The sequence below is a fragment of the Haematobia irritans genome, chromosome 2 (genome assembly GCF_050003625.1).
Source record: "Haematobia irritans isolate KBUSLIRL chromosome 2, ASM5000362v1, whole genome shotgun sequence".
Lineage (NCBI taxonomy): Eukaryota > Metazoa > Arthropoda > Insecta > Diptera > Muscidae > Haematobia > Haematobia irritans.
Genome location: NC_134398.1, coordinates 157,211,349 through 157,236,787, shown reverse-complemented (window position 1 = coordinate 157,236,787; position 25,439 = coordinate 157,211,349). Strand labels below are relative to the sequence as shown.

The following is a 25,439-nucleotide window of genomic DNA, read 5'->3' as shown; positions in this document are numbered from 1 at the left end:
CATAGAAAATTTTGTCAACATTTTATTTCCCTAGAAAATGTTGTCAAAATTTTGTCAGAGTTTTATTTCTCTAAATAGAAAATTTTGTCAAAATTGTATTTCCATAGAAAATTTTGTTAAAATTTTATTTCTATAGAAAATTTTGTTAACATTTTATTTCCATAGAAAATTTTGTCAAAATGTTATTTCTTTAGAAAATGTTGTCAAAATTTTATTTCTTTAGAAAACTGAAGTATCTCTTAGTTGGAGAGGAAAACCAAATCTACCAAATAATCAAGAATTCTGCCACAGATGGTAGAATTCTACCAACTCCAAAGTCCAACGGATTGAGATCCGGAGATTTTTGTGGCCCTTATGGTAACCCACACCATTGCCATCAACGGCGCTTGAATCCGCCCGGGGCGGACACAGGGTTTTCAACCCTGCCCATGGACTGCAAACCCCCATCTGGAGTATGCTTATTTCCCGAAAAACTCGAAAATACCAACTCTAAAGGGCTACAACAACAACGGCGCTTGAATTCTGGTGGCCAATTGGGGATACAAATTTCCAGCTGATCTCTATGGCAAGTAAACCCGATTTTTTTTTTGTTCGTAAATGGGTTTTTATCGGGGAAAACCAAAAGCAGACACTGGCCGGTAACATTCCAGAGAAACAAGTCCTTGGTTCTTTCTAGTCTAACTTTGTGCACCGATGAGCCCTTGCTATGGAAATTCAACGTTTTTAGTCCAATCCCGTTTTTCAATGTATGTTGCGTCCATAGCTTTTTATTGTTCAATGCAATAGATCGTAATACTTTTCTAAGTTTTTAAACAATACAATGAACTGTCTATGGAACAAATCTGTCACCTTTCAGACGGCATAAAAACAATAGCAACATTAAATTGGTTGCACTACATATCAACCATACTGTATGTACCCTGTCCCACACAGTGGTATAGGACATAAAAATGGACATCCTATTGATATTCTCAAAACCATTTGAGAAACGCTTCTTTTTCTGATGATGGGAATTATTTTAACAAGTCGTCGTTGCTACTAATGACTATCATCTATAGCATTTGTCCAGTAGTAACAAAGCAGACCAAAACTATTTGCCCATAACAACCAACCAGACTAGATTTTCGAAGTCAAGCCATCTCTTTTGTTTTCTGTCTGGCATCGTTGCATCGTTTTCTCTAATGAGACGAATTTTTAGTGCCAAAAAAAGAAATATTTGTAATTTTATGCAAATCGCCCAAAAGAGGCTTCCATTATTGTTCGCCAAAACAGATTAATGCCTTCATTGCAGTAGTATTGAAATAAAAGGTTCATATCCCGAGCACAAACACATACACAGACATTGGCATTTTGGCAAATACCAATGGTAATGGTATGGAGATTTTATTCGGTACTCTATGCTAGTAGTATATGAAGGATATACTAAAATGTGGGAAATAACAAAAGCTTAGCTTTTTAATTGCATTTAATGTCAGAGGGCTAGAATATTCGGGTTGGACTGTTTTACTACAATTGGGAGAAATAAAATTTGGCTCAACAAAGGATTGTGTTCATTGACTCCAGAATAACACCAAATAAAAATTAAGATATAAAATGGGCAGCTTAAATTTTTATGGTGACTAATATCATAGCCACCAAATACAGGAGAAAATAATTGAATATAGAAAATCCCAGGATGAGGTTAACCAGAAATTCAATTTCTGTTGTCAAAAAAAGTGTAGACGACCAAAATCTCGGCAGGGCCGAATTTTAAATATGCACTAGTATGGAATGCATATACGACGCATACTCTCGAAAATGCTTTAGGCACAAAGGTGCAACATGACAAATTTCTTTAAAATAATGGAATTTTAATTAAAAGAAAGTTTACAAACTTTGCCTAAAAATAATATTAAATTCAGGATACAAATTTTGGAAATGTGCATCCTTCCGCTGAAGTCGTATATTTAAGAAGTATGGCACATTTTTCTTAAAGTAAAGAAAAACATTTTTTGAGTTAATGAAATCGTCCTTAAATACCTCCAGATTTCCAATTTCATGCAAATTTAATAAAATTTACGACGTCTAGATGTTCAATAAGTTAAATTGGGAGATCATTCTATATGGGGCCTATATCAAAACTTGGATCGATATAGGCCATCTTCGAACTTGATCTTCGCTCCAGTGTTTTCAATATTTTTCCTGCCACTTGTCCTCAAATTCCGATGACCGTCCCCAAAAATCTCCAATTTAAATGAAAATTCCCCGCAAGAAACCCAAATAAATTTTTGACAAGTTTTTGAAAAAAAGACCGGAATGGACTCTTCGTAATATTTTAGAAATTTAAATAAAAAACACAAATATAAATTCAAGATTTAAAAACCCAAAACCAGAAGATGGGTAATCGAAATATTACCCAAGACAAGCCGCCATCAGAACAAATTATTGGTATAAAGATTCATGGAATTTTTATTTTATGAAAATCATCTACTAAATGCTCTCGAGAAATAAAACAAGTATACACAGCAGAAAATTCGGCCAGGCCGAATCTTAGGTGTTCTTTCCACCATGGATTGTGTAGAAAGTTCTACTAAAGACTGTCATCTATACACAAAAATATACTTTTTGTCTTCAGTCACGAAATTAATTGATCAAAATTTCACCGCTACCCAGAATATGTACATACATATATACTTTATAGGGTCTGAGACCAAAATTTCGATGTGTTACAAACGGGATGACGAAGATAATATATCCTATGGTGAAGAGTATAAAAATTGGGAGTTAGGTTACCATGTATATTTTCGAACCAAAATGTACTTCTAAAAATTCAAGAAATAATATCACAATAGTTGAACAATGTCTTAGTCAAGCAGAGTAAATTGTAAATAAGGGCTTTCGGCCCCGAATAAATTCCGTGGAATAAAGGGGACAAAGTTCTTCATAAGTCATTTTTAAGAAATGGCGAAATTTCCGGAAATTCTCCTCCAAATTCTCACGACTCCAACTCAAAACTAGCATCCTCCTCCATTAAATATTAGCCAAAAAATCCCCAATTTAAGGAAAATTCCCTAGTACTGGCAACATTGATAAAGAATATACGTATATTCTTTATATAGTCGGAAATGGATATTATTATAACCTCATTAGCATTCTATGAAGGTGGGTATAAAAATTCTATATATTACTATAATTTGTATACGAGCTTATTGGACAACTAGATGAAGGGAATTGAGATTACTAAATTATTCAAAATAAAATGTAAGATACCAATCTACACAAGCCTACACGCAAAAAATATTTCTTTCCTCCCAAACGAAATTTTAGACAAATAAAGATCGTTTCTCATTTGCTTTTCGCTGTAAGGAAGTTTGTTTGGAAGAAAAGTATATACTTTTTATACCCACCACCATAGAATGGTGACGGGGGTATAATAAGTTTGTCATTCCGTTTGTAACACATCGAAATATCGATTTCCGACTATATAAAGTATATATATTCTTGATCAGGGAGAAATTCTAAGACGATATAACGATGTCCGTCTGTCTGTTGTAATCACGCTACAGTCTTCAATAATGAAGCAATCGTGCTGAAATTTTGCACAAACTCTTTTGTCTGCAGGCAGGTCAAGTTCGAAGATGGGCTATATCGGTCCAGGTTTTGATATAGTCCCCATATAAACTGACCTCCCGATTTGGGGTCTTGAGCTTATAGAAATCGAAGTTTTTATCCAATTTGCATGAAATTTGAAATCTATAGGTATTTTATGACCACAAAGAGGTCTGCCAAAAACGGTGAGTATCGGTGCATGTTTTGGTATATCCCCCCAATATAGACCGATCTCCCGATTTTACTTCTTGGACTTATATATGAAATCTAGAGGTATTTTACGACCATAAAGAGGTGTTCCAAAAATGGTGAGTATCGGTCCATGTTTTGCTATGGTTCCCATATAAACCGACCTCCCGATTTGGGGTCTTGGGCTTATAGAAATCGTAGTTTTTATCCAATTTGCCTGCAATTTGAAATCTATAGGTATTTTATGACCACAAAGAGCTGTGCCAAAAATGGTGAGTATCGGTCCATGTTTTGGTATATCCCCCCAATATAGACCGATCTCCCGATTTTTCTTCTTGGACTTGTAGAAACCGTAGTTTTTATCCAATTTGCCTGAAATTTGAAATCTAGAGGTATTTTTGGGCCATAAAGAGGTGTGCCAAAAATAGTGAGTATCGGCCCATGTTTTGGTATAGCCCCCATATAGACCAATATCCCGATTTTACTTCAATTTACCTGAAATTGGAAATCTAGAGGTATTTTAGAACCATAAAGAGGTATGCCAAAAATGGTGAGCATGGGTCCATGTTTTGGTATGGTCCCCATATAAACCAACCTCCAGATTTGAGGTCTTAGGCTTATAGACCTTAATTTGCCTGAAATTGGAAATCTAGATGTATTTTCGGGCCATAAAGATGTGTGCCGAAAATGGTGAGTATTGGTATAGCCCCCATAAGAACGGTCTCCCGATTTAACTCCTTGGGTTTCTAGAAACCATAGTTTTTATCCGATTTGCCTGAAATTGTAAATATTGTGGTATTTTAGGCTCACAAAAACGTGTATCGGATTAAGTTTTTATCGGTCCATTTGGTAAAGCCATCATATAAACCGATTTCACTTCTTGAGGGTATAAAAGGAGCACTGATCATGAAAATTGCTTGAAACTCAATGTAAAATTTCCAGATTTTACTTTTCGGGTGAAAATCTACTGATTTAAGATTTCAAATCAAGACGCTATTTTATAATTTTCTTGCACGCTTACAAAAGATGTTAATGATTCCTCTAAAACTCAAACAAAAATGGTTCTTCTAAATCCAGAATCTGATATAGTTTTCATAGGTAAAATCTTTAAATTTATCTTCGGGAAGTGTACTGGTTAAACTGCTCTGCTTGATCTCTCCTCAAACCCCCCTGAAATTTCAAAGGAAACCCTAATATTTGATGATTCATGGTGGTGGGTATTTAAGATTCGGCCCGGCCGAACTTACTGCTGTGTATACTTGTTGTGATAAACGTTTATTCTTTTCCAGGAAGAAAAACAATTTCATAAAGACTAGCTCACAAAAACAATCTTTTCTGGCTAATTACATTTTCTTTCACATATTTCTCACTTCCACGAGGTTTTTTTAGTTCTTAGAATCTTTTTCTGAAATACAAATAATGTAGAAGAAATTATTCGATTTAATATTTTTTTTATACCCTCCACCATAGGATGGGGGTATATTAACTTTGTCATTCCGTTTGTAACACATCGAAATATTGCTCTAAGACCCCATAGAGTATATATATTCTGGGTCGTGGTAAAATTCTGAGTCGATCTGAGCATGTCCGTCTGTTGAAATCACGCTAACTTCCGAACGAATTAAGCTATCGACTTGAAACTTGGCACAAGTAGTTGTAATTGATGTAGATCGGATGGTATTGCAAATGGGCCATATCGGTCCACTTTTACGTATAGCCCCCATATAAACGGACCCCAAAATTTGGCTTGCGATTGCTCTAAGAGAAGCAAATTTCATCCGATCCGGCTGAAATTTGGTACATGGTGTTAGTATATGGTTTCTAACAACCATGCAAAAATTGGTCCACATCGGCCCATAATTATATATAGCCCCCATATAAACCGATCCCCCTATTTGGCTTGCGGAGCCTCTAAGAGAAGCAAATTTCATCCGATCCGGCTGAAATTTGGTACATGGTGTTAGTATATGGTCTCAAACAACCGTGCAAAAATTGGTCCAAATCGGTCCATAATTATATATAGCCCCCATATAAACTGATCACCAGATTTGGGTTGCGAAGTCTCCAAGAGAAGCAAATTTCATCCGATCCGGCTGAAATTTGGTACATGGTGTTGGTATATGTTCTCTACTGACCATGCAAAAATTGGTCCACATCGACCCATAATTATATATAGCCCCCATATAAGCCGATCCCCAGATTTGACCTCCGGAGCCTCTTAGAGGGGCAAAATTCATCCGATCCGGTTGAAATTTGGTACGTGGTGTTAGTATATGGTCTCTAAGAACCATGCAAGAATTGGTCCATATCGGTCCATAATTATATATAGCCCCCATATAAATCGATCCCCAGATTTGTCCTCCGGAGCCTCTTAGAGGAGCAAAATTCATCCGATCCGGTTGAAATTTGCAACGTGGTGTTAGTATAAGGCCGCTAACAACCATACAACAATTGGTCCAATCACTCAAAAATTGGTCCATATCGGTTCATAATCATGGTTGCCACTCGAGCCAAAAATAATCTACCAAAATTTTATTTTTATAGAAAACATTGTCAAAATGTTATTTCTATAGAAAAGTTTGTCAAAATTTTATTTCTATAGAAAATTTTGTCAAAATTTTATTTCTATAGAAAATTTTCACAAAATTTAATTTCTATAGAAAATTTTGACAAAATTTTATTTCTATAGAAAATTTTGTCAAAATTTTATTTCTATAGAAAAATTTTTCCAAATTTTATTTCTATAGAAAATTTTTTCCAAATTTTAATTCTATAGAAAATTTTGTCAAAATTTTACTTCTATAGAAAATGTTGTCAAAACTTTATGTTGTCAAAATTTTATTTCTATAGAAACTTTAAACTTAATTATATACGTATTTAATCGGCCTTTTTAAGTTTAATATATACCACGTATGGACTATGTGGTATATATTACGGTGTTAGGAAGCTTTAAGATACCTTGCAATTGGCTTCAGTAGAAGTTTCTACGCAATCCATGGTAGAGGGTACATAAGCTTCGGCCTGGCCGAACTTACGGCCGTATATACTTGTTTTTTTTTTTCTAATTTTACCTTTCGCCTAGACGGAGAATCGAACCGCGGACCATGCAATTTGTAAGCCAACACACTATCCACTGGGCTATGTAACTGTTATTGTCATCAGCAGACAATTATCGCTATAGCCACTAACGCACAAGCAACGCAAACAGTTTATATAACATAGCATAGTTTTCGGCGCCCATGAGCCGATTAAACAAATTTTATTTAACAGAAACATACATTTAGTTAGGCACCGTGGAGCAATGGTTAGTAGGTCCGCCTTGTATACCAACGGTTGTGGGTTCGATCTCAGCTTCGACCGAACATGAAAAAGACACTTATACCCTTCACCACTACTGTGGTACAGGGTATTATAAGTTAGTGCATATGTTTGCAACACCCAGAAGGAGACGAGATAGACATATGGTGTCATTGGCAATATTGCTCAGGGCCGGCCCCTGAGTCGATCTAGCTATGTCCGTTTGTCCGTCTGTCTGTGAACACATTTTTGTAATCAAATTCTAGGTCGCAATTTGAGTTCAATCGATTTCAAATTTGGCACATGTGTGTATTTTGGGTCAGAATAGATGCCTATTGATTTTGGAAAAAAAATCGGTTCAGTTTTAGATATAGCTTCCATATATACCTTTCGCCCGATATCTACTAATATGGCCCCAGAAGCCAGTCTTTCGACTGGGAAAACTAACACGATAAGAAGATGATATCGTCTATAAATGTTTTATCTTCCATGCGAATGTACTTAGCTATACTATCTACAGAAAATGTTTGTAGGGATTTGACTAGGTAATAGATATACTTTTGCATAAATCGTATCATTGTTCGTTTGTTAGTATTTTTTTTTTTTTAATCATAAATCATAACATATTGGTCATACAAAAACACACTTGACCTAGTATTGCGAAACGACACAGACTTCCACTTAATCGCACACAATATTCAAAATATTTATATGGTACAATATCACATATTCAAATAAAATCATATCTGGTCGCCATTCAGACACCAATACTAATTCAAATCGAATGTCATGATGATGACGATGATGACATATATCTATAAAATAATGTGAAAGCAAACAAACAAAGTCCATGTGTAAATAATGGCAAAAGTTCAATTTCATTCTACCACTATCTCTGCCTCTTTCTCTCACACATACACCCTCACAGTCCTCTTCTTCTTTCACTATACAAATAGGTTTGCTTGAATTGGTTTTAGTCAAACCAAATATGCAGTGAATCTTATTTAATTTTTGGTCGTAACAACTTCAAATGAGGAATAGCAAATAGCTATTATATAGACTTTGAACTTATTTGTGGTTGATGGTACAATTGAGAATGCAAATGCATTGCAGACATCTTTATCGATTGAAAAATGTTATCAAATAAGTAATGACTTTACAAATTTAAAACAAAAAAATGCCGCTTGCAAGGGAATCGATATTGAAAACCAGTCGGAACGAATGAGAGAAGGAATGTGACCATCTCAAACATTTTTCAAGACCAAAATACTAGTTTTGGAACGGAAACATTAGATTTGACCGACTTATTCCAGTCATAGTTCATTATTTTGTTTACAAACTTAAAAAAGCATTTTGATCTGCTTGCGACTGCCATGATACTGGCAGTGTTGCATCGCGTTAAAAAAAGTATACGAAAAGACGGTAAAAACACCGGAAATGATCCGAAGACAAATGAAGATCAAAGGACCAAAGGTCCTGCAAAGGTTTACGAGGGCTTTAAAGATTTACGAAGACCTGCAAACATTTACGAATACTTCACGAAAAACTCAAGGCTCCCCACCTACATTAAGTACGTTCCCTTTTGATTTTACAGGCTTCTTTTATAGTTCAAGGTTCCAAGCAAATCTGACCTCATCTAAACTAAATGCGTTCACTGTATCACTATCAATTGCTCAGGCTGGAGCAGCACATTGTGGATGATTACCTTCAGCATTACTTACGAGGTTATAGTCCTTGCTATGTAACCATATTTCGAGCCTTAAAAATTCGACCAAAAATTCGAGAAAATTTTACCACAAAACTACCACACAAAAAAATGTTATTTAGCAAAATGATATTCCTATAGAATTTTGTTTTTAAATATTATTTCTGTAGAAAAGTTTGTCTAAATTTTATTTTCATAGAAAATTTTTCAAAATTTTATTTCTATAAAAAATTGTGTCAAAAATTTATTTTTATGGAAAATTTTGTCAAAATGGTGTTTCTATAGAAAATTTGGTAAAATTTTATTTCTATAGAAAATTTTCTTAAAATTTTATTTCTATAGAAAATTTGGTAAAATTTTACTGATATAGAAAATTTTCTCAAAATTTTACTTCTATAGAAAATTTTGCTAAATTTTTATTTTTATAGAAAATTTTGTCAATATTTTATTTCTATAGAAAATTTTATCAAAATTTTATTTCTATAGAAAATTTTGCTAAAATTTTATTTTTATAGAAAATTTTATCAAAATATTATTTCTACAAAAAAAAATTTCTCAAAATTTTATGTCTATAGAAAATTTTGCTAAAATTTTATTTCTATAGAAAATTTTGTCAAAATTTTAATTCTATAGAAAATTTTAACAAAATTTTATTTTTTTAATCATTGTTGTTGTTTTTGATTTCAGCTTAAAACTATGCATTGACAAAACTACAAGTGTAGCTTAACCAACAGAGGAAAATAATGTTTGTCAAATTTATTTGGGCAAAGCCCTATAGACTGCAAGATGGTTGGATGGACGCACGTTTCGGAATTACCTCATTCCTCATCAGCATTCTCTACTTGCAGCAAAACTATCAACCGAAAAAATCATCAGCATCCTCTACTTGCAGCAAAACTATCAACCGAAAAATTTTATTTCTATAGAAAATTTTGTCAAAATTTTATTTTTATAGAAAATTTTGTCAAAATTTTATTTCCATTGACAATTTTGTAAAAATTTTATTTCTGTAGAACATTTTGTCAAAACTTTATTTCTATAGAGATTTTTGTTAGAATTTAATTCCTTAGAAAATTGTCTCCAAATTTTATTCCTATAGAAAATTTTGACAAAATTGTATTTCTATAGAAAATGTTTTCAAAACTGATTTTTACGGAAAATTTTGTCAAAATTGTGTTTCTATAGAACTTTTGGTAAAATTTTATTTCTATAGAAAATTTGGTAAATTTTTTTTTCTATAGAAAATTTTCTTAAAATTTTATTTCTATTGAAAATTTTCTCAAAATTTTATTTCTATAGAAAATTTTGATAAATTTTTATTTTTTTAGAAAATTTTGTCAAAATTTTATTTCTATAGAAAATTATGTCAAAATTTTATTTCTACAGAAAATTTTGCTAAAATTTTATTTTTATAGAAAATTTTATCAAAATATTATTTCTACAAAAAAAATTCTCAAAATTTTATTTCTATAGAAAATTTTGCTAAAATTTTATTTCTATAGAAAATTTTGCTAAAATTTTATTTCTATAGAAAATTTTAACTAAATTTTATTTCTATAGAAAATTTTAACAAAATTTTATTTCTTTAATCATTGTTGTTGGTTTTGATTTCAGCTTAAAACCATGCATTGACAAAACTACAAGTGTAGCTTAACCAACAGAGGAAAAGAATGTTTGTCAAATGTATTTGGGCAAAGCCCTATAGACTGCAAAACGGTTGGATGGATGAACGTTTCGGAATTACCACATTCCTCATCAGCATCCTCTACTTGTAGCAAAACTATCAACCGAAAAATTCATCAGCATCCTCTACTTGCAGCAAAACTATCAACCGAAAAATTTTATTTCTATAGAAAATTTTGTCAAAATTTTATTTTTATAGAAAATTTTGTCAAAATTTTATTTCCATTGACAATTTTGTAAAAATTTTATTTCTGTAGAACATTTTGTCAAAACTTTATTTCTATAGAGATTTTTGTTAGAATTTAATTCCTTAGAAAATTGTCACCAAATTTTATTCCTATAGAAAATTTTGACAAAATTGTATTTCTATAGAAAATGTTTTCAAAAATGATTTTTACGGAAAATTTTGTCAAAATTGTGTTTCTATAGAACTTTCGGTAAAATTTTATTTCTATAGAAAATTTGGTAAATTTTTTTTTCTATAGAAAATTTTCTTAAAATTTTATTTTTATTGAAAATTTTCTCAACATTTTATTTCTATAGAAAATTTTGCTAAATTTTTATTTTTTTAGAAAATTTTGTCAAAATTTTATTTCTATAGAAAATTAAGTCAAAATTTTATTTCTATAGAAAATTTTGCTAAAATTTTATTTTTATAGAAAATTATGTCAAAATTTTATTTCTATAGAAAATTTTAACTAAATTTTATTTCTATAGATAATTTTAAATAAATTTTATTTCTATAGAAAATTTTAACAAAACTTTATTTCTTTAATCATTGTTGTTGGTTTTGATTTCAGCTTAAAACCATGCATTGACAAAACTACAAGTGTAGCTTAACCAACAGAGGAAAAGAATGTTTGTCAAATGTATTTGGGCAAAGCCCTATAGACTGCAAAACGGTTGGATGGATGAAAGTTTCGGAATTACCACATTCCTCATCAGCATCCTCTACTTGTAGCAAAACTATCAACCGAAAAATTTTATTTCTATAGAAATTTTGTCAAAATTTTATTTTTACAGAAAATTTTGTAAAAATTTTAATTCCATAGACAAGTTTGTCAAAATTTTATTTCTATAGAAAATTTTGTCAAAATTTTATTTCCATTGACAATTTTTTAAAAATTTTATTTCTATAGAAAATTTTGTCAAAATTTTATTTCCATTTTTGTCAGAATTTTATTCCTATAGAAATTGTCTCCAAATTTTATTCCTATAGAAAATTTTTACAAAATTTTATTTCTATAGAAAATTGTATCCAAATTTTATTTCTATAGAAAATTGTCTCCAAATTTTATTTCTATAGAAAATTTTGTCAACATTTTATTTCTATTCAAAATTTTTTTCAAAATATTATTTCTACAAAAAGTGGTGTCAAAATTTTATTTCTATAGAAAATTTTGTCAAATATGTTTTCTATAGCATACCAGTATTTGATCAACATTTTATTTCTATAGAAAAGTTTGTCAAAATTTTATCTCTATAGAAAATATTGTCAAAGTTTTATTTCTATAGAAAATTTGATGTGATAGCTGGTTATGTGGTGCTCCATCGACCTTTTCGACTATAGGTCGGCCAAAACGATGTGTATTTTCCGCAGGGACTCCGTAAAATTTACAAACTATATATAATTTTATATTATTTCATTAAAATAACATTTATAATAAATAAAGCGAAATTCTTTGTTATATTCTTTGTCAAATTAATCTTAAAATTTAACCTTCTGTATCAAATGGCATGACGTAATGTGAATTATATCACTGAAAATTTTTTCAAAATATTATTTCTACAAAAAATGTTGTCAAAATTTTATTTCTATAGAAAAAAAAATTTTTATTTTTATAGAAAATTTTGTCAAAATTTTAATTCCATAAACAATTTTGTCAAAAATTTATTTCTATAGAAAATTTTGTCAAAATTTTAGTTTTATAGAAAATTTTGTCAAAATTTTAGTTTTATAAAAAATTTTGTCAAAATTTTATTTTTACAGAAAATGTTGTCAAAATTTTGCCAAAATTTTAATTCCATAGAAAATTTTGTCAAAATTTTATTTCTATAGAAAGTTTTGTCGAAATGTTATTTCTATAGTTTTGTCAAAATTTTATTTCTATAGAAAATTTTGACAAAATTTTATTCCTATAGCAATTTTTATTAAAATTTTATTTCTATAGAATTTTTTTCAACATTTTATTTCCATAGATTTTTTTTAATATTATTTCTACAAAAAATTTTGTCAAAATTTTATTTTTGTAGAAAATTTTGTCAAAATTGTGTTTCTATAGAAAATTTTATCAAAATTTTATTTTTCCATTCGTTTTGTTTTGTTATTGTTGGTTTTGTTCTTTAAGCATTGTTGGTAAAGCTACACTTGTAGTTTAGTCAATGTATGGTTTTAAGCTGAAATAAAAAAACAACAAAAAATTTTATTTTTTTTAGAAAAATTTGTCAAAATTGTATTTCTATAGAAATTTTTTTAAAAATTTTATTTCTTTAGAAAATGTTGTCAAAATTTTATTTCTACAGAAAATTTGATGTGATTGCTGGTTATATGGTGCTCCAAAAATCTTTTCAACTATAGGTCGGCCAGAACGATATGTATTTTCCACAGGGTCTCCATAAAACTTACAAATTATATAAAGTTTTATATTTTTTCATTTAAATAATATGTATAAGAAATAAAGCGAAATTCTTTATTATTTACGTTGTTAAATGAATCTTAAAATTTAAACTTCAGTATCAAATCAAATATCCTTTTCGTGTTATCTATTTTACCTTGTTGTCTTTATATTAATCAAAATATCGATCTATAATTTATTAAATCTTTGTGTGCAGCAGTGTCTACTAATTCAAATACTTGTCGAAGGCTGGTTAAGCTTCGGCTAGGGGTTATTTTTTATGTGTCGCTTGCTTTCACAATTGATTTTTTCACACAAATATGTCCAGATCTTGTATTTGACCTTAAATAACAAATGATCGCCTATCCTGGCAATTCTCCACTTTTGTTTTATTCCAATCTTATAACCCCTCAATTACATAAAATTCTCTCTATTATCCTATGTACATGTGACCCAGACAAAGCCTTAAGCCTTATCATACTAAAATTAATTGTATTAGTTTGTAATTCTCCATCTATGTTGCAATACTTCGTTCTTTAACTCACACCATTGTTGTCAAGCAATTGCGACTGCCTTGGAGCTAGCCAAAGTCGTAAGTCTGCAAATGTTTTTAATTAGCATTTTGTGGTGGTGCTGCTGCTGGTAGTTGATATTGTCAGTTCCTCTCATCGTCTGCTCGAAAACTTTTACAAGAATTGTCAATGTTCTGGTACTGTAGAATCCTTAAGTTATAAATACATGAAGTGTGCATGTGAATTTGTATTTGTGTATGTGTGAGTGTGTGTGGGAAAAATATATATCCTGTAGATTAGTTGAATGTGGCTAAATTCATGCTATGACATTAACGAAATTGTGTTATTGGGTAATAAGAGGAAAAAAATACTCTGCCATGGAATAAATTTTATTTATATAACGTCATAAAAATATGTCTAGCCCATATGAATTGAATTAAAGAAAATAAATAAGAAAACCATTAAGGTGTATAGCAAAGGGTGAGAGTTACATAAAAATATATTTTTTCAAAGAAGGTAAAAAAATCAATGTTCATCCTGAACAATGTCTAATGAATGGCCGTTCATTAGACATTGCTCTCTGTGATAAGAGAAGCGTACCTTGTACACATGAAACGAATAAGCGGTTGTAATTATCATTACAACTTTTTTCCCCATTATGAAAATAAAACATGTAAGGAAAGTCTCAAGTCGGGCGGAGCCGACTATATTATACCCTGCACCACTTTGTAGATCCAAATTTTCGATACCATATCAAATCCGTCAAATGTGTTGGGTGCTATATATAAAGCTTTGTCCCAAATATATACATTTAAATCGGACTCGGTCTGGACAAAATTTGTTAAGCTTCTACAAAATCTATAGACTTAAGATTTAAGTCGGCTAATGTCCTGGGATGGAACACAATGTTAGTAAAAACAAGTTAGTAAAGGCCAAAGTGAGGCGGGGCCGACTATATTATACCCTTCACCACTATGTAGACCAAAATTGTTGATACCATCTGAACTCCTTCAAATTTTTTGGGAGCTATATAAAGGTTTACATTCCCATATACAAATATTTAAATCATAACCGATTTGGAGGAACATTTTTAAACTTCTACATAATCTCTAGACTTTAAATTTAAATCGACTAACGCTCGGAAACGAAACACAATTAAGTACACCAAGTAAGGAAAGTCTAAAGTCGGGCAGGGCCGACTTTAGACTTTCGCATTAAGTCGCCTAATGCACTAGGGTGGAACACAATGTTAGTAAAAACATACGGGAAACATTTAAATCTGAAGCAATTATAACGAAACTTCGCAAAAGTTTATTTATGATTTATCGTTTCGATATATATTTATTAGAAGTTTAGGAGAATTAGAGTCATTTTTACAACTTTTCGACTAAGCAGTGGCGATTTTACAAGGAAAATGTTGGTATTTTGACCATTTTTGTCGAAATCAGAAAAACATATATATGGGAGCTATATCTAAATCTGAACCGATTTCAACTAAATTTGGCACCCATAGCAACAATGCTAATTCTACTCCCTGTGCAAAATTTCAACTAAATCGGAGTTAAAAATTGGCCTCTGTGGTCATATGAGTGTAAATCGGGCGAAAGCTATATATGGGAGATATGTCTAAATCTAAACCGATTTCAACCAAATTTGGCACGCATAGCTATAATGATAATTCTACTCTCTGTGCAAAATTTCAATTAAATCGGAGTAAAAGATTGGCCACTGTGGTCATATGAGTGTAAATCGGGCGAACGATATATATGGAAGCTATATCTAAATCTGAACCGATTTCAATAAAATTTAGCACACTTGACTACACTACTTAATGTACTCCTAGTGCAAAATTTCAACCAAATTGGGGTAAAACTCTGGCTTCTGGGACTGTATATGGGAGCTATATCTAAATCTGAACCGATTTCAATAAAATTTGGCACACTTGACTATAGTACTAATAGTTCTCCTGGTTCAAAATTTCAAGCAAATCAGGGTTAAAATCTTGCTTCTGGGGCCATATAAGTCCATATCGGGCGAAATATATATATATATATATATATATATATATATATATATATATATATATATATATATATATATATATATATATATATATATATATATATATATATATATATATATATATATATATATATATATATATATATATATATATATATATATATATATATATATATATATATATATATATAATGGAGCTATATCTAAATCTGAACCGACTTCTTCCAAAATATGGTTCTATTCTGAGCCAAAACACATACTTGTGCCAAATTTGAATTGGACTAAAGCTGCGACCTAGACTTTGATTACAAAAATATGTTCACGGACAGACGGACATGGCTATATCGACTCAGGAGCCCACCCTGAGCATTTCTGCCAAAGACACCATGTGTCTATCTCGTCTCCTTCTGGGTGTTGCAAACATATGCACTAACTTATAATACCTTGTTCCACAGTGTGGCGCTGGGTAGAAAATATGGGAAATATAAAGCTAAAGCCATTTTACAAGGATATTGGAAAAATCTCTTCAAGATAGGTTATCATTTGTCGGGTTTGCGACAATATTTGGCCACATCGAGCGACATTTACACAGCCGGAACCTTATCTAAATCTTCTGTGGAAAGTATGGGGACATCTTCGCTTATGTTGTGCCATTTTACCTATGGAATATATGACGCTTTATCTTAATCTGAACCGATTTGGATAAAAATCGACACAGAGAGATAGAATGTTAAAACTTTCTTTTGTGTAAAATAAAATTCCGTTGAAATGGCGTATAAAATATGAAATTTTCTACTATATTTCCACCGTGGTGCAATGGTTACCATGCCCGCCTTGCATACACAAAGTCGGGGGTTCGATTCCTGCTTTGACCGAACACCAAAAAAAGTTTTTCAGAGGTGGATTATCTCACCTCAGTAATGCTGGTGATATTTCCGAGGGTTTCAAAGCTTCTCTAAGTGGTTTCACTGCAATGCGGAACGCCGTTCGGACTCGGCTATAAAAAGGAGATCCCTCGTCATTGAGCTTAACATGGAATCACAATGCACGATCCCTGTGCCAATTTGAGGTCGATCGGACTTATACTGCGACCTGTACTTTGCACATAAAAATACATGAACAGACAGACAGACGGACGGACGGCCGGACAGATATACAGATGGACGGACAGACAGACGGACATAGCTAAATCGACTCAGAATTGAATTCTAAGACGATCGTTATACTGAACGATGGGTCTCTGACTTTTCCTTCTTGGCGTTACATATAAACGCACCAATTTATTATACCCTGCACAACAGTATTGGTGAAGCGTATAAATATGGGAAACATTTAACCAATTTTGAGGCAACTTCGCAAAAGTGTAATTATGGTTTATCGGTCGATAGATATGTATTAGAAGTATAGGGAAATTTAAGCCATTCTTACAAGTTTTCGACATAGCAGTGGCGATTATACAAGGAAAATGTTGGTAATTCGTAATTCGATTGTGGATGACAATCTATAGTAGAAGTTTCTACGCAATCCATGGTGGAGTGTATATAAGATTTGACCTGGCCGAACTTACGGCGCTATATACTTGTTTTCTGTGTGGTTTTGCAATTTTAGATATAACCCCCATAAAATCAGATCCTCACATTTGACTTTGGAGCCTCTTGGAGCAAATTCCATCCGATCCTAATGAAATTTATTACGTAGTATGCTCCATATTAGCGTTTAATTATATAGAGCTCCCCATTTAAACCGATGGAAGGGTATCTTGGCACTGTTACCCAAGCCAAGTAAAAATTTTGGCAGCCATCCATATTGCCCCCTGGCTACGGCCATGTATGGTTAACTGCATTTCTAGGCGTTTAGTAGCAATCACTATCCATTACTTCTGAATGTATCAAGTCGGGGCCAGTAGTCTTTTCACATTTCAGATTTGAGGGAATATATGCCCAAACTAAAGGGATTTCTTCGATTTGCTCAGCTCAGAAAGCCTCATTGCAGTTGTGGGTCTTGGGATCAAAGGTTTTCCTTACTATTTTATAACCCGTTCCTCTGGCGTTCAAGTTTATATAGTCTCTTGCCTCATCGTTGGATAAGCTCTTTCAGCTAATTCCAGGCATTTGTTATTTATCTCATTCGTGACTTCTGAAGGTATCTCGTTGGGGTCTGGAATGTTTTTATGTTTTAACTTGAAGGCAGGATTCGATTTGCTCAGCTCAGAAAGCCTCATTGCAGTTGTTGGTTTATCTCGTTGGGGGCTGGATTGTGTTCATGTTTTAGCTTGAAGGTAGGATCTTTGAGATTTTCTGTCGTAGATAGAGGTTTTGCCTCTAATTTCTCTGGTGGATCTTCACAAAGTCTTGTACTAGACAGTTAGAAATTCTTGACATCTTGTTCTATCACTCTCTCTCCTCAGATGTTTTAGGACTTTCGAGCACATCTTCTCCATGTGAAAATATTTGTATGCCTTTTATTTTTGAATGACTGATTACTTTTTGCGTCGGAATATATTAAAAAAATCTGTCAAGATGTTACTATTCATACATTTAATCACAAATTATACCTTTGAATTTAAATTCTTCTTCAAACAACTGTTTTTTATATCGAAGATAAGTCTACAGCAACATTATAAAGATAATTATTACAGAAAATTGAGGTAGGATAACAAGACCCAATCTAGTTGTGGATCTGCCACAAAAAAAAAAACAAGAATAGAAAAACAAGAAGACAAACAACAGATTTTGTTTACAAACTACTGTCCACTTTGATTACACTTTTAGTTGAAGCAAAGTGTTTAATTATTGTTTCCTTTTTCTCTTTCTCTTCCTCTTTCGTTTACTTCATGCCTTTGCTATGGTGCCTTTACAATGTAATGCTTGCACATGGTAATCTTGAACATCTCCTGGCCTGACTGGATGGTCAATACCACAATGATGCCATTAACAAAACCCTTCATTGGAATGATGATTACGATGATGATAACGATGATGGTGATGATGTCTATGCTATCGTACTCTTGATGAAATTATCCTGTCACGGATGACCTAATCCAACTATTGCTGCACCTAATCATCAACTGGCACTTGGAACTGTTGTTGGAAACTTTAAGGTTTTGATGCTGCAAAACATTGGTTGGCTGTTAGTTCGATACTTTTAATCATTGGTGCTGCAAGTGTTGCCGTGCCACTTGCTTTAAGAGTGGCTGCAAGTAAGTAAATTAATTTTGATATGTCTACGTTTTTTTCAGGAAATGTTTTCTACAAGTTCTTCAAAGATATATGAGGGTGCTTAGTGATAGCAATCGTTGATATGGCATGAAAATGGATTAGTAGATATTTAAAATTCAGAGGAAATCCCAGATAAGACTCTGGTATTTCCAGGGCCAGTAAAAAATTCAAAAGAAAAATTAATTAAAGGAATGTTAGCTTCCTAATACGAAAAATCTAAGAAGATTAAGCAAAAAGCTGATAAGGGTTAAACACAACTATCGACCTGATTTTTCTGGCAGTATAGAAATCAAGTCTCAAGGCTTTGCTTTGGGTTACAATCAATCATTGTAGGCCTCTAATTAACGCCTGATTGGGGGATGTTTGAAGTAATGTTAGTATCATATTTTCCTGGAAATCGGACGGTTGATCCATCTCCTGTCAATTGTACTGCCTAACTGTCATCTAAAGCCAAGAAATTTATATTGGTATCAAGAAGAGGGATTTAAGTAGCCTACAATCCCAGACCTGCAGGAATTACCCCTGAGAACGTGGATCTATTCGGGGATTAGTAATTACATATGACTGCCTGGGCCAGCCCGAATAAAGTGAAGCATAAAGATACAAAGAATTAACCCGCGATGTGGTCTGGGGCCCAGGAGGGTGCCATTGAATGATTGGGCACTGGAGTGATAAAGATCAATGTGAAATGGTGCAACGCTTCTAAGGGCGACATATTTACTATGAGGTGAACCAATTCGACCCAAATATCTAGGAAACTAGCGAAGGGAAGAAAAACGACAGTCACATGGAGTAATGGGTTTTCTCGTCGGCTGAGGTAAGCTCAATCGCCTTCAGGGTCTCCGCAAGGACCCACTAAACCTTTCGGAATATGAACACAAGTGTTTAACTATCGACACAAATATCTAGGAAACTAACGAAAGGAATAAAAACGACAGTCACAGGGAGTAATCTGGTTCTCTCGTCGGCTGAGGTAAGCTCAATCGCCTTCAGGGTCTCCACAAGGACCCCATTAACACTTTCGGAATATGAACACAAGTGTTTATCTATTTCGAGTAAAATATTAATTTAGTCGGCTTAATTGATCGAAACTTTTTAATAATCTACTTGTGTGATATATGATCCGCATCTCATGGGAGCAAACATTCACAATGTAGTCAATTTGTGGATAAAAGATAAGTTATATCTTCGCTGAGATGAAGAAGGATTATCAGAAGGTTATAAATACTTCTATTCTTCGATTTCTTGATGATCGGTATTTGCTAGGAGATTCGATTCATTGATAAGTGCATTGGTTAGTTGATCGGTGGTAGTTGAAAACGTCAGCTCGTAGAGATTCGGTAATTGATGAGGAATTCGGTTCGCTGATTATTGGTAGTCAATGAGAAATTCGGCTCGTTAATGATCATTAATGATGTGATAAAAGTCAAGTTATCGATGTTCGATAGTTGATAGTTGATGAGAAGTTCAGTTCGTTTATAATTGGTAGGGGAGGAGAACGTCGATTTGTTAATGATCGGTAGTTGATGGTTGATTGATAATTGGAGGTTAAATGGTGAAATGTATATGATTGGTCGTTGCTGAGTAGTTTTGTTCTTTGGCGATTGGAAAGTTGTGTATACGTCGATTTGTAGTTGATCGTGAACTTGTTTTTCGTCTTAAGACGTTCGCTAGTTTATCTACAGTTGCTTGTTGTAGAAGCGGTGTTGTATCATCTTCGGTATCGGTCGTCCGGGGTCGGTTATCGGTTAAGGCCGGTTTTAGTATTACTGACGACTATCATGCAAACTACTACTATGACTATCAGCTAGTTTAGAAGCGGACTCTTGGCTCGAATGTCTCAGTGTTGGGAGAGTAGGCGCGAAGGTCTCTGTGGTGGGACAGTAGGTTCGCAGTTGTATGAAAGGGAACACTAGGTTCGAAGGTATCTGAGGGGGAACAGTAGGCCCGAAGGTCTCTGAGGGCTAACTGTAGGTCCGAAGGTCTCTGAGGGCTAACTGTAGGCTCGAAGATTTCTGTGCTGGCATAGTGGGCCCGAAGGTCTCTGAGGGGGAACAGTAGTCCGAAGGTCTCCGTGGTGAAACAGTAGGCATGGAGGTTTCTGTAGTGGAACAGTAACCCGAAGGTCTCTGTGGTGAAATAGTAGGCCTGGAGGTTTCTGTGGTGCAACAGTAGACTAGAACGTTTCTTTGATGGCACAGTAGGCCAAGAGATCTCTGTGGTGGAACAGCAGACCCGAAGGTCGCTGTGGTGGAATAGTAGGTTTGCAGGTCTCTGTGGTGGCACAATAGCCCCAAAGGTCTCTATGGTGGAACAGTAGGCCTAAAGCTATGTATGTATAGTGGAACAGTAAGGCAGAAGGTCTCTGTGGTAGAACAATAGGCCCGAAGGTCTCTGTGGTGGCACAATAGACCAAAGGTCCTATGGTGGAACAGTAGGCCCAAAGGTATCTGTGGTGGAACAGTAGGCCCGAGAGTTTCTGTGTCAGAACAGTTGGCCCAAAGGTATCTATGGGGAACAATAGGCTCGAAGATCTCTTTGGTTGAATAGTAGGCCCGAAGTAGAGGTGTGCACGTGACACGAAATTGTCGTGACTCACGAAAATTTTCGCGACTCACGCGTGAGTCGTGAGTCACGCTCATGGCAACGGCGTGAGTGTGCGTGATTAACAAACCAAAATGTCGTGCGTGAGCGTGAGTCACGAAAATATTATCTCCGTGAGTGTGCGTGAGTAAAGGTTTACGCTCACGAAAATAATCCCACTCACCGACATAAAACGCTTAACCCTTTCACTACCGATGTCCACTTAGAAGAACATTCGGAAAAGACACCAAATTCTATTTCCCCACTTAGTTTCGATTTATTTCTCGATGTTATTTTAAAGTAGAGATTTTAGTCTAAATAAGCTATAAATATTGTCCATATTGGTGAGGTCTAAAATACATTTTTTTAAACTTCTTTAACAATAAACGAAAAATACGAAAATTTGAGACAATTTTTCTACTGTATATTTCTGGTAAATGGACATTTATGCAAAAACTAAAGCTGATACTTTTTCGGGTTCTTTTTTGTATTTTTTCTCACACTTTGAAAGATATTATAGGCCAAATAGCGCTTATTTTTTTTAAGGCTATTCGGACACAATTCAAGAATCAAATTTTCTGAAGAAGCTCATATAGCTCTTGAAGTATTTGAGGTAAGTTTAAAAATGGCAATTTTTGTTCTACATGCTGTTAGTACAAGTAAAAACAGAAGAAAAATAAAAGTTTTTAACATTAGGTTTATTTCGGTAGTGAAAGGTTTAATAGTTAAATTAATTTACAATTTTAGTGACACCTGGGATGTTAAGAGTGAAATAACGCTCCCGATTTTAATAATGCTCATGTTTTCAGAGACGTCGTTAAGGTAAATTTGTTCGTGAGTCACGACATTTTTCGTGAGTCACGATATTTTTCGTGAGTCACGATATTTTTCGTGAGTTACGACATTTTCGTGCGTGAGTACAAATTTTATTTTCGTGAGTGTGCGTGAGCGTGAGTCCTACCAAACAATATCGTGCGTGAGTAAGATTTTTCCGTCGTGAGTGTGCGTGAGCGTGACTAAAATATTACTCACATGCACACCTCTAGCCCGAAAGTCTCTTTGGTGAAATAGTAGGTCTCTGTGGTGAAACAGTAGACCTGAAGATTTCTGTGGTGGAAAAGTAGGTCCGACGCTCTCGGTGGTGCCAGAGTAGGCCCTAAGGGTTTTGTGGTGGAACAGTAGGTCGGAAGCTCTCTATGGTGGCACAGTAGGTCCTAAGGTCTTCGTGGTGGAGCAGTAACAGGTTGGCTGATAAGTCTCCGGTCTGACGCATAGATGGCGTCGCTAGTATTAAATGCATATTATTTTTATATAGTACCAACCTTCAAATGATTCGTGTCAAAATTTGACGTCTGTAAGTCAATTCATTAGTGAGATAGAGCGTCTTTTGTGAATCAACTTTTGTTATTGTGAAAAAAATGAAAAAAAAGGATTTCGTGTTTTGATAAAATATTGTTTTCTGAAGGGAAAAAATACGGTGGAAGCAAAAACTTGGCTTTATACTGAGTTTCCGGACTCTGCCCCAGGGAAATCAACAATAATTGATTGGTATGCAAAATTCAAGCGTGGTGAAATGAGCACGGAGGACGGTGAACGCAGTGGACGCCCGAAAGAGGTGGTTACCGACGAAAACAAATGAAGTTGATCGAGATAGCAGAGGCCTTAAAGAAATCAAAGGAACGTATTGGTCATATCATACATCAATATTTGGATATGCGGAAGCTCTGTACAAATTGTGTGCCACGCGAGCTCACATTTGACCAAAAACAACAACGTGTTGATGATTCTGAGCGGTGTTTGCAGCTGTTAACTCGTAATACACCCGAGTTTTTCCGTCGATATGTGACAATGGATGAAACATGGCTCCATCACTATACTCCTGAGTCCAATCGACAGACGGCTGAGTGGACAGCGACCGGTGAACCGTCTCCGAAGCGTGGAAAGACTCAAAAGTCCGCTGGCAAAGTAATGGCCTCTGTTTTTTGGGATGCGCATGGAATAATATTTATCGATTATCTTGAAAAGGGAAAAACCATCAACAGTGAATATTATATGGCGTTATCGGAGCGTTTGAAGGTCGAAATCGCGGCAAAACGGCCCCATATGGAGACAAAAAGTGTTGTTCCACCAAGACAACGCACCGTGCCACAAGTCATTGAGAACGATGGCAAAAATTCATGAATTGGGCATCGAATTGCTTCCCCACCCACCGTATTGTCCAGATCTGGCCCTCAGCGACTTTTTCTTGTTCTCAGACCTCAAAAGGATGCTCGCAGGGAAAAATTTGGCTGCAATGAAGAGGTGATCGCCGAAACTGAGGCCTATTTTGAGGCAAAACCAAAGGAGTACTACTAAAATGGTATCAAAAAATTGGAAGGTCATTATAATCGTTGTATCGCTCTTGAAGGGAACTATGTTGAATAATAAAAACGAATTTTGACAAAAAAAAAATTGTTTTTCTTTGTTAGACCGGGGACTTATCAGCCAACCTGTTAAAGGTATCTGTAGTGGAACAGTAATCTCAAGAGTTTCTGTGTCAGAACAGTTGGCCCGAAGGTATCTGTGGGGAACAATAGGCTCAAAGATCTCTTTGGTGGAATAGTAGGCCAGAAGGTCTCTTTGGTGAAATATTAGGCCTTAAGTGTGTGAAATATTAGGTCTTTCTGTGGTGAAACAGTAGACCTGAAGATGTCTGTGCTGGAGAAGTGGGACCGACGCTCTCTGTGGTGACACAGTAGGCCCCAAGGTTTTTGTGGTAGAAAAGTAGGTCGGAAGCACTTTATAGTGACACAGTAGGCCCTAAGGTCTTCGTGGTGGAGCAGTAGGTCCGAAGGCTTCTGTGGTTGAACTGAAGTCACAAAGGTCTCTGTGATACTAAAGGGTGATTTGTTAAGAGCTTGATAACTTTTTTTTTAAAAAAAAACGCATAAAATTTGCAAAATCTCATCGGTTCTTTATTTGAAACGTTAGATTGGTCCATGACATTTACTTTTTGAAGATAATTTCATTTAAATGTTGACCGCGGCTGCGTCTTAGGTGGTCCATTCGGAAAGTCCAATTTTGGGCAACTTTTTCGAGCATTTCGGCCGGAATAGCCCGAATTTCTTCGGAAATGTTGTCTTCCAAAGCTGGAATAGTTGCTGGCTTATTTCTGTAGACTTTAGACTTGACGTAGCCCCACAAAAAATAGTCTAAAGGCGTCAAATCGCATGATCTTGGTGGCCAACTTACCGGTCCATTTCTTGAGATGAATTGTTCTCCGAAGTTTTCCCTCAAAATGGCCATAGAATCGCGAGCTGTGTGGCATGTAGCGCCATCTTGTTGAAACCACATGTCAACCAAGTTCAGTTCTTCCATTTTTGGCAACAAAAAGTTTGTTAGCATCGAACGATAGCGATCGCCATTCACCGTAACGTTGCGTCCAACAGCATCTTTGAAAAAATACGGTCCAATGATTCCACCAGCGTACAAACCACACCAAACAGTGCATTTTTCGGGATGTATGGGCAGTTCTTGAACGGCTTCTGGTTGCTCTTCACTCCAAATGCGGCAATTTTGCTTATTTACGTAGCCATTCAACCAGAAATGAGCCTCATCGCTGAACAAAATTTGTCGATAAAAAAGCGGATTTTCTGCCAACTTTTCTAGGGCCCATTCACTGAAAATTCGACGTTGTGGCTCGTTAGTAAGTCTATTCATGATGAAATGTCAAAGCATACTGAGCATCTTTCTCTTTGTTACCATGTCTGAAATCCCACGTGATCTGTCAAATACTAATGCATGAAAATCCTAACCTCAAAAGAATCACCCTTTATTTATTTCGCGTCTGGGAATAAATTTCTTAGACGACGCCAAAAATATAACCGAAAGACGACCAGGATTCCACGATGTGTAATGATCTGCAAGTGGAACGATTAGCACCCATATGTATACAGTAAGGTGCAGGTTTATCCAATGTCTCAGGTCAGTCACATATCCGAGTCTGGCTTTGATTGGCAAAGGCCAGCAATATAAGCATTTCGTGCAA

General features: G+C 34.4%; 1 protein-coding gene across 1 annotated transcript in view; it reads left to right on the top strand.

The window, feature by feature from the left end:
- Positions 1 to 25,439, top strand: part of LOC142226624 (uncharacterized) — a 513,612-nt gene that overhangs the window by 17,512 nt on the left and 470,661 nt on the right. The window contains exon 2 of the mRNA XM_075296721.1: positions 18,712 to 18,810. Coding sequence (XP_075152836.1) covers positions 18,712 to 18,810 — 99 coding nt within the window. The remainder of the gene's footprint in view (positions 1 to 18,711; positions 18,811 to 25,439) is intronic.